This window comes from Dioscorea cayenensis, chromosome 17 (genome assembly GCF_009730915.1).
Source record: "Dioscorea cayenensis subsp. rotundata cultivar TDr96_F1 chromosome 17, TDr96_F1_v2_PseudoChromosome.rev07_lg8_w22 25.fasta, whole genome shotgun sequence".
In the NCBI taxonomy this organism is placed as follows: Eukaryota; Viridiplantae; Streptophyta; class Magnoliopsida; order Dioscoreales; family Dioscoreaceae; genus Dioscorea; species Dioscorea cayenensis.
In genome coordinates, this window is record NC_052487.1 from 2,789,796 (window position 1) to 2,800,875 (window position 11,080).

An 11,080-nucleotide genomic window follows, 5' to 3' on the forward strand; every position below is an offset into this window, starting at 1 on the left:
ATTAACAGTTAATCATTAACTCCCAAATCAATCAATCAGAAAACAATATGTTGTTTTCTGATTAGCTTGATATTATCCTCAATCTCTAATTGATATTATCATCAATCTCTAATTAAAATATTAGACTAATTAGCAAATAAATCAGGTGGTTAATTAGCTCATAAAAGCAGGATAAAATCTCATTGTTATAACTAATAATAATAAAATGAAATTGTATAAAACAGACACCATACTTAAAAAAGAGAAAAACACTACAAAACTAAGTATCAGAGATGATCATGAAGGTGGTGGTAATCTTTATTTCTCTTCTTCTCCCAAGCTTTATTCTAAGTTCAGAGCACAATCTTACCATTGATGAAGACTTTGAGATTGAGAAACTACTCAAGCTTCTCAACAAGCCAGCCATCAAAACCATAGTGGTATGTTTACAATTAATTAATTAATCATTCATTATCTTATCATTCATATCACTTTATTATTATTAATATTAACATTAATACTAATCACTAGGAAAATGGAGATATCTTTGATTGTGTGGACATTAACAAGCAACCAGCATTTGATCACCCATCTCTCAAAGGTCATCAAATTCAGGTCTTTTTTCATTCCTCTGCTCCTTAATTCAATATATAATAATAAACATATGTATATTTATATGATGTATTTGTTTCAATGCAGTTAAGGCCAAGCTCATTACCAGTTGGATTATGTGATAATGATAAGATTAAATCATCATCAGGAATTAATTCAATGGAAATTGGATTGCAAGAGAGCTGTCCATCAGGAACAGTACCAATAAAAAGACTTCAAAAAGAAGATCTCATTGGTATGAGATCATCTTTCAAACAATATAAGATCAGGCCCTCTTCTTCTAATGTTAATGATGATGCTTCCAATCAGAGGGTAAATAAAATAAATATTTATTGTATAATATGATTTCATTGTTATTATTATTTTGATGTGTTTATATATTAATTACTTTATTATTTTTTTAATGTTTTTGATGATTAGTGGGCAACAATGCATACTCCATTAAGACCAGAGTATCAGCACTGGTATTTTGGTGCTTCAGGATATGTGGGTGTATATGGTTTTTCTGAAATGCTAGAGACTCAAGGCTCATCAAGTGTTTTTTGGATTGCAAATGATGATGATATCAATAAATCCAATAATATTGTTGTGGGATGGCGTGTAAGCTTATTATTATTATTATTATTATTATTTATTCATGATTTTTTTTTCCTAATTAAAATTATAATTTTTTAATTGTTTTTTATAAAGTTAAATCAACCCTGCAATGAACTAGTTATATATGAGGTCGTAAGTTCGACTTTTTAGCTCCCAATGTGTAGTAGGATTTAAAATAAGTATGTGGCTCGTCTACATTGTCAAATATATATATATATATATAATCAACAATTTAAATTTTAAAATATGGTTTAGAGTACTAAAATAGACAACTATAAAGATTATAAATGTTTTATTGTTTTGATTGAATTTGATTTTTTTTTAATGTCACTTTAAAAAAAATAAAATAAAATGTTTATTTTATTTTTACAAATGATTGGAATTCATAATTAATATGATCTATATTTAGTTATTTAAAGTTTTGGAAAACAATTGAAAACTTATTTATTTCTAAATTTATTTCAAAACATTTCAAAATTTATTATATAATAACAAGTCTATGTCATATTATTTAAAATATTTAATAATTTTTTCTTAAAATATTGTTTCTTTAAATGCTTTTATGTATTATTATTATTATTATTATTATTATTATTATTATTATAAGTTTTAGTGTTGTGTTATTTGCATATAGGTACATCCAACAAATAATGGAGATAAAAATACCAGGCTAGTGGCTGGATTTTGGACAGTGACGCTCTCATCATATTTTAATTTTTTATTTTATATATTTTTATTTTGTTGAATTAATTAAATATGAAAATTTTAACATTTTATATAATAGAATGATAATTTTCATGCAGGATGTATAAAACTCATGCATGCTGCTTTGTCAAGTTAGCAAAGATATACCTCTTGACATTATTATCAGCCCTGTTTCCACATACAATGGTGCTCAATATACCATTGAACTCTATGTTTTCAGAGTAATTTTCTTACTCTATATATAATTAATGTTTATCTTTATATTTATTATTATTATTGCTTCTCATTATATAGCTGTTTTTATAAAATGTAAGTTGTTCTATTTATATGAAAATTTATTTTTGATTGTTAAAAATAATAAATTAAAGGATTAGTGATTTAAAAGTCTTGGGTGTTTTTCATGTTCACCATTTCTCTTGATGATTTCAAATTTAAAAATAATTCTTTAAAAAGTAGGATGTTTTTAGAAAAGTACATATAGGGAGATTGTCTAATAATATATATATATATATATATATATATATATAGGAAGAAATGTTACTTTCTACTAAATCAAATTTATGAAAATTTAGATTAAGGTAAGATCTCTCCACTTCTTTCGATCCCCAAGGTCCTTTAAATTTATCAAATCTCCAAAAATATCTTTAAATCCAAATTAAATTAGAATTATAAAATTACCTCATGCTCAGAACTTCACTTCTTAGTAATATATTACTTGATATAGGCAAACGTGAGAGACTCAAAGCGTGGTGACTAGAAATAAATAGAAAAGTCATGGGGATCATTATGATTTAGAATATATTTAAAATGTTTTTAATATATATATATATATATATATGTTGACGCATCAGTGGTTTTCAGGAGACTAAATACTCTCCACCAGGGAAAAACTTTTACCTAGCGGTTTCTATCCAGTTAGAAATTTGAATTCGAAACTATTTGTTTTATGTAGCAAAATATTTGAGCTTTTGAGTTCTGTATATATAGGAGTCCAGTGACTACAAAATTGGTGGTTTTCTCACTGGACTAGATAGCCAGTGAGTTACTGGCCAAATAAACTTTCTACTTTAGCTCAGTATGCAACAAGACTTGAAGGTTTGGCGGCGGCACTGTCTCAGCTTGTAACAACGATGAGTGCGTTTCCACCAATGGGCAGTGGTCATTTTTCCAGAGAGAAGAAGGTTATGGAAAATCACATGCCCATTTCAACTGAAGGTGAGATGCGTGATATTAGTTTGCAGTCTAATGATCCTATCATCATTTGATACGACTTCAGATTCAGACAGTTCATGTTACGAGTCGGAGATTTGACTTATCTCATGATGTTGGTACTGCTTTTATTTTGGTGGACCTGGTGGCATTGATTGTGGAAAGCTATTGTGGGTTGTGCTACTTTTAGTATTTTACAGGTTTTAAATGTTTTAGTTGGTCTGAAATTGTGTAATTTTAATGTAAAAATCAATAATATAGGGAATTAGTAAAGGGTGGGTGAATTGCATGATTTTTGCATTTTGTAAATAATTTGATAGCTTCGTTCCCATAACAGAAGAATTTGAATACACATATAATTAATAAATTTGGTTTTGAATACAGGCGATTAAAAGATATAAAATTTATCTTGGCTTGGAATGGAAAGTTTCTTGTAATTATTTTAAAAATATTTTCAATGCATAGGCAATGTATTTCAATTGAATGTTAAATATTTTATAAGTTTTTGAAATTTTATTAGATTAAATGACCGAGAATATTTGATATGTGTGCAAGGATTTATTCATGTAGGTGGAGGAAATAGTTTACGTTGTAAATTTGGGTTTAATTACGTCGGTCCAATTTTCTTAAAAACATAACAAAAAGAATTTTTAATCTCCTCAAAACATTTCGTTGTAACCCCATACCACACCTACACAAGTATATCTTCACTTGAAAATGGAAAGGTGTAATATGGCTTTTGAATATATGAAATATACAAAAGAAAATATATCTTCACTTGAAATGGAATTTTTGTATAATTATTATAAAAATAGTTTGATGTACAAGCAATTTGTTCCATTAATATTATATATTTTAGAAGTTTGAAAGATTATTTTTGATATTTTTATTACAAAGAAATGATGAAATCTTTGATATATATATATATATATATATGCAAGGATTTATTCATGAAAGCGAGATAAATTTGAGTTATAAAATTGGGTTTAATTATGTTCAGATTTCAAGCCGATTGGAATGAGATAGTCTTTCAAGCGATATAAGATCAGTCATTCTTCTTCTTAGGCATTCTCTCTGGTTTCGCATCGGAGTTTTTAAAATTTTGTGAAAAGTTTTGAGGCGATATTATATATAAAATAATATAATTAAACAACTCCTACCATAGTAATTATTTTATACATTGGATTTCAAAGGTCTTATAGACATTTATTGCATAAATAATTAGATGTAATTAATGTTTTTAATTATTAATATTATAAATAATATAATTTAAAACTTAAATGATATAAAAAAATTAAAATTGTTTCTTGAAACGCTTTTGGAGTGGATTATATATCTACTTTAATTAATAGTATGTATACATGATAATGCTTCTACTCATAAGGTAAATAAAATAAATTTTTATTTATCATATGATGTAATTGTTATTATTTTGATGTGATTATATCTTAATTAATTTTTTTTTAATGTTGTTAATAATGAGTGAAATGTAAGACACAATTCTCCATCAAGTCATATTGTTGTCATTTTGGTAATTAATTGCAAGTATCACCTATCGCAAACAAGTAATATAATGATAAGAGAGTATCGTTCCCACGAGGATTGAGCTTATTAATTACCAAAATTACTAACCTTAATTCTACTTGATTAATGAAATTGAAGAGTTTAATTTAGAAAATCTAATTCAAGGACTAGAGAGAGAGAGAGAGAGAGAGAGAGAGAGATAGAGGAGGAAATCAATGTCAAGAGATTCTAGGGTTTTCGGAGTTCACCCTAGACTAATTCCACCTAGATCATCTAATTCAATCAATCAATGTTTGTTTTACTTATGTTGTCATCAAATTTCCCTAAATTACATATTAATCTTTCTCAAGCATCAATAGCATATTTCACTAGATAAAGTTAACATCATCCTCGAGATAGCTGTGAACCTATGGAACTCATTATGCTCTAGAAATTTATAATGATGCATACAACCTCATAAATATCTCTATCTTATGATAATTGTAGCGATATTTCAACTAAGACCCTAATTCAATTATCACCTCCTCGGGTCTCAAATCAAATTAATAATCATGCAATTGGTGATCAAGCAATCACAAGCATTAAGCATAGATTAAAATATCCAACATAGTCTTAAAAACAAGCATCAATTAAATTAAACAAAGATGAATCTAGGGTTTTGCATAGTGCGGCTGCATCAGTAGCCCTAGAAAAATATTTAGAACATAATAATTGCAAAAGTTTGACATATTAATAAGGTTCATAATCAAATGAACAAAGAAAAACTAAAAACTAAAGCCTGGCAATGAATCCGCGCCGAATCTTCGCTCCCGATCTCTTGATCTCTGAAATTCTCCCCTTTTCAGTCTCAACCCCTAGCCCTTTTATAACATAAAAATCGGGGTAGCGCCTAGGCGCCAAGGCTGTAGGCGCTATACTTTCATGTTTGCCTCTTGATGTTGTAGCGCCTAAAGCGGCTGCATGCTAGCACCTAGGCGCTAGATTTTCTATTTTCGCTCTTCTTCCTCAATTTTGTGCCTTTTACATAGTTCTTCCTTCAAATCATTTTTCTTTCTTTCCTACAATGCAATAACAATAAGATTAGAGATAAGTGGTTCAAAATAATTCAAAATTTAATTCATTATGAGTTAAAGAAGGTCTATATATTAAGTGCAAATTATACTCATCACCTTAATTGATCAACCTTGCATTATGAATTAATATCTAATTTAGGTTATAAGTTGGAACAAATTAAATAAACCAAAAACCTATAACTAAATGCACACATATTGATAATGTTCCTCTAGGACAAGAGAGGTCAATTACATCCATGAGGGTTATTTTTAGCATCCTATCGGTGAGTATATGTCTAACACAAAATCTGTGCTCACTATCGGGGAATAATTCTTCTAGTGCGGTAATAAACCCTAAAGCCCATATGATGGATATACATATAAAAATAAAGATAAACAACAACAAAAACAAAGAAGATAAGAAACAAAAATTAGCAATGCATCTTAATAATAAAAAGCACTATACAAACATATGATTTGCATTTACCTTTTTGCCTGTCGAGTCCTATAAAAGGCCTAAGATTGATTGTATTGTTGATTTCCTAAATCTCCACCAGCGACTCAAGAACCAACTCGGTTCTCATGTGTTCTCTTTTTCCACTCTTGCTTTGCTTAGTGGGATAGATAACTCATAGCATCTATCCCTGACGAAGTAAGAGTTGCCCTCGATAATCCTTTGACATCCATCTAAGGAGATGATTTGTCGACTAGCAGAACCACCGCCTTCAATGGAGCCAAACATACATACATACCTTGAAATGTGCTTGTGCACTTGAACTTTACCGTTGATCCACGGATGTGTCGCATGATGGTTCCAAGTGCTGCGTCATACTGAGCTTTTTATCGACTTATTTCACGCCGCTTTATCCTAGCGAAACTATAAGAATTAGAAAAGAAGGAAATACAATAAGTATAAGTTAAAACATAATGTTAGCGGTGCACATTTTAAACAAAGCGACTACTACTAATTATACCCTTACCTTCTTACTTGATACCGCAGCCCTCAAAGTCTTTGAGTGCGCTAATGTCCACACTGTAGAGTGGGTTTCTTTCTTGCCCAAATTATCCTAGCAATAGAACCAGGAAGGATGCATTTTCAATTGCTCGAGGTGAGTTATGGCCTGCAGGCATCCATTTTTAGATTGCATGCCTTATCTTATGATCTAACGCATTCATGTTTGAATATTCTGATTTGATTTGGATGTGTGTGTCTTTAATCTTGGTTAAACCATATATAGAAGGGCAACCTTTCTTGCATATTGCCTTGCCTCTTACTATGCCTAACCTAAAATTCATAACAACCATGTGTTAATGCCATAGTTTGGACATCTGAACTGGCTTGAAACACTTCTAAACTTTCTGCCAACCTCCGATGTGGGGATCTCTCGTGTCATATTCCTCGATAAATGCATATTTAGGTCTACTTAGAACAACCATTTCATCATCATTGGAAGAACATAGTGTAGCTCACGTCATAATCCTTTCAATTTCATCCTCATCTCTACCATTTACTACCCTACTATCTGCTTCCACTTTTTTCTGTTGGCTCATGTTCATCACCACCGTCTCAGCTTATTCATCATATCCACTTTGTAAAATTTATATTGCTGAATCTTTAATAGCCTTGTCTTGATCCATTTCTTCTTGGTCTTACTCTTGGTTTTGAACATCGTGCTAGCGACTCCCTCTTCTTCTTCTAGCAGCATCATCACCCTCAAAACCGACACTTTTCAATAAGTTTATCTCTGTATCTTCTCCTAAGGATCCATCACTGTCCACATTGTTGCATATGTGTTCTTCTAAGCCACCATCCTTGCCGGGGGTAAATTGTTACTGTGTATCTTCTGTACATGTCCATCAGTTTCGACATGTTGTTCTGCCATCTTCATCTAGACCATCTTGGTTGATTGTTTTCTCGAGGGTGCTGGTGTTGCAGGCGCCAGCCATCTTTGTTCTCTCATCCCCATCTGCTAACTGCATCCTTGCTGAAATGTGCACAGCAGTGGTTAACAAACAATAGTGGAGCGTGTTTGGGATCATTGTTTCATTAAACTTTCTTCTCTTCAACTTAAGATGCGATACTTTCAATGCGCAAGGGCTCTGACCTTGATCAGTGTGGATATAACTTCAGGCCTGTTGGTGGATGTTTTCAGGGCATTGGTTTCAGCTTCATTGTTCTTGTTACCATCTTTCCGTAAATTACAGGTGGTCAAATATGTTAAATCTGCGCCGAATTGAAATCGCGAATGACCGGAATTACGTTTCGGCGCGATGTGTTCCCTTGCTGGGAGAAAAACAAGCATCAGCACGAAACATTGGCAACAGAACAGTGGCAATGATTGAAAGTTTGAAAAAGTAAATAAAATAACTAGATGAGTAGGGTGAAAGCTCATCCCATCCGTCTTGTGGCCCAATCAGCGTCCTTTGTCTATTTCTCTCCGCTTGGACCCGGTAGCACGATTCTATCTCGATCTGTGGGACATGCACGATATGCCTTTACGGGTGGAGAACTCCAAAGGAAGCAAGAACTTGAAGAATTTCTCCACCGTGTTCTCAGGTCTTGACCCGAGAGAAAAGTGGATTCTAGGGCAGCGGCGGTCCGGGGAGAAAGGGAGAAGAAGAAAGGAGAAACTTATCGTCAGCCATTATTAAGGCGATATTGGATGGAACATTGACCTTCTTTGACATGGCGTCTTCCGCAGGTGCAAATGGCGGTGGATTAGTGATATCGCATATAAGCGGTCCGTGACCACATCCGGCTAGCCTTCATCGCAGAAAACCCCAAATGGCTCGCCGAGATTGCAGCAATCAAATTGAAGATTGGTGCCCATTTGGATACAAATTGAATGTTAGTGCTCAAATTGAAATAAAAGAGTAGCGTTAGTACTCAAGCGAGAATTACTATGTTTGTCCCTTGACTAACAACGTTATCTTTATGTAAACATATTGTATAGATGATGTCGTGGCGCAATTGACAAAAGTATTTTCAAAGGAAATATATATATGTATAACAAACTAAACTCTATATTATTTTAAATTTCTGCAACTATTAAACTCCTTATCCCAAAACGCGATCTCTCTCCTCAAAAATATTTATTTGTTTATGTCGACTATCTAGTTATATTATACACATGTTCATTTCGTTAATATGTTCTTCTTTAGGGGTCCTAGAGTGTGGAAGATGTTGTAATATTTTTCAAAAGATAAAGTCTAAATTTGTAGAAGTGAGGTAAACGGTTGTTTAAATTTTTAATCATATTTTCTTTAATTATTAAGGATTAAAGTTTGAGTGGTTGTTTTACTGCCTCAATATATATATATATATATATATATATATATATAATAAAAAATTTGAAATAATGTACTTAGAAAATCATTAAATCCCTAATGTAGAATTAGCTCTATTTCATATTATGGGACCTAACCCCAAGTCCTTACCAAAGTGAGGGTATAAATATGAGAGTTTGTTTGAGGGTGTCTTTGACATGTGTTTGTCACATTTTGAAAAAAAAAAAATTGACTATGTGATTGATTTTATATTTATTTTATTAGGCAAGATTATGTAAAATCCCGATCTTTAATTAGCTATGCAAATTTAATTAAGAGTAGAAATTAACTGCCGATATCGCATAACTGCAAAAGAGTGTAATTAATCAGCAAACAATACCTCCAATTCAACCTTATTTATAGCTAGAGATTATCATCAATCTCTATTTAAAAGATAAGACTAATTAACATGTAAGTTAATTATAATTGGGTGTTTAATTAGTTCATAAACCATGATAAAATCTGCTGTTGTAACAATTAATAATAAAGGTATAAAAGCACACCATAAAACAAAAAAATGATTAGAAACAATCAGCAGGTCAAGAGATGATGAAGATGATGCTCATCTTTGTCTGCCTTCTCTTCCCAAGCTTTTGTTCTAAGTTCAGAGCACAACCTCACCATTGATGAAGACTTTGAGATTGAGCAGCTCAAGCTTCTCCAGCAAACCAGCCATCAAAACCATGGTAGTACATGTTTATAAATTAATTAATTGATTATTCATTATCTTATCATTCTAATATAATCCCGCTCAATATTAATATTAACATTAATACTAATCACTAGGAAAATGGAATATCTTTGATTGTGTGGACATAAATAAACAACCAATAACTTGACCACACACCCATCTTAGAGATCATCAATTCAGGTCTCTTAATCATCATCCCTCTCTTCCTTCAATATATAATAACATATATATATATATATATATATATATATGATATATTGTTTTCACACCAGTTAAGGCCAAGTTCATTACCGGTTGGATTATTTGATAGTGATAAATTAAATCATCATCAAGAATTATTTCAATAGAAGTTGGATTACAAGAGAGTTGTCCATCAGGAATTAATTACCAATAAAAGAGTTACAAAAGAACAACTAATTGGAATGAGATCATCTTTCAGCCAATATAAAGAGATCAAGCACTCTTCTTCTTCTAATGGTAATGATGGTGCTTCTACTCAGAGGGTAAATACAATAAATATTTGGCCTTGTCATATGATTTAATTATTGTGTATTTTGACATGTTTATATATTAATCAATTTATTTTTTAATGTTATCAATTAGTAGACGACTTAATGCATACTCCCATATAGACCAGAGGAACAACCATGTTATTATGGCGCTTCCAGGATTTGTGGGTTTATATGGTTTCCTCAAATACTAAACACTCAATAATATCATCAAGAATTACTTTTGGGTTGCAAATGATGACAACCTTAATCAAATCAATCAGATTGTTGTCGGATGGAACGTAAGTTTCTTATAATTATTTTTTCATGATTTTTTTAGTTATAATTTTTAAAAAATTATTGTTTTTTGAACTCCGAGTTGTATCTTGTATGTAATAAAGGTGTTGCTAGCCCACATTATTTAAAAAAAAAAAAATCTAAACTAGAAATATGTTTGAATTACTAAAATAGAAAACAATTAAAATGAGAAGAAAATATTTTATTATTTGAATTTATTTTATTTATTTTTCCTTTTGTTAAACGAACCAAATTATTTTTTAAAAAATATTTATTCATTTCATAATTAATATGATCTATATTTAGTTTACTTAACGTTTTAGATAATAATTAAAAACTATATTTATTTTTATATTTATTTCAAAACATTTCAAAATTACCAACGGCCATGCACGTCCTTGACTTGTCGTGTCACAAAAAAATATTTCAAAATTTAAGTTGAATGTATTATTATTATTATTATTATTATTAAAATGTAAAATTGCTTATTATTTTTTAGTTTTAATGTTTATTTGTATATAGAGTAGATCCAAAACTCAATGGTGATATTAAAAATCCTGAGCTAATGGCTGTGGTTGGACAGTACGCTCTCTCACCAT

The 11,080-nt window shown here is 30.8% G+C and overlaps 1 protein-coding gene across 1 annotated transcript; it reads left to right on the forward strand.

Moving 5' to 3' along the window:
- Positions 1–272: 272 nt before the first annotated feature.
- Positions 273–3,158, forward strand: LOC120280499. Its single transcript, XM_039287358.1, has 6 exons — positions 273–419; positions 511–594; positions 679–903; positions 1,012–1,191; positions 1,823–1,879; positions 2,970–3,158. The coding sequence occupies exons 1-6, from the start codon at positions 273–275 to the stop codon at positions 3,156–3,158; spliced, it is 882 nt and encodes a 293-aa protein (XP_039143292.1).
- Positions 3,159–11,080: the final 7,922 nt, after the last annotated feature.

Bases quoted from the DNA above. Each gene is read 5' to 3' on its own strand.
- LOC120280499 (XM_039287358.1), top strand. From the start codon at position 273: ATGATCATGAAGGTGGTGGTAATCTTTATTTCTCTTCTTCTCCCAAGC. The intron at 420-510 runs GTATGTTTACAA...ACTAATCACTAG, and splicing joins CAGCCATCAAAACCATAGTG to GAAAATGGAGATATCTTTGA. The intron at 1,192-1,822 runs GTAAGCTTATTA...ATTTGCATATAG, and splicing joins ATATTGTTGTGGGATGGCGT to GTACATCCAACAAATAATGG.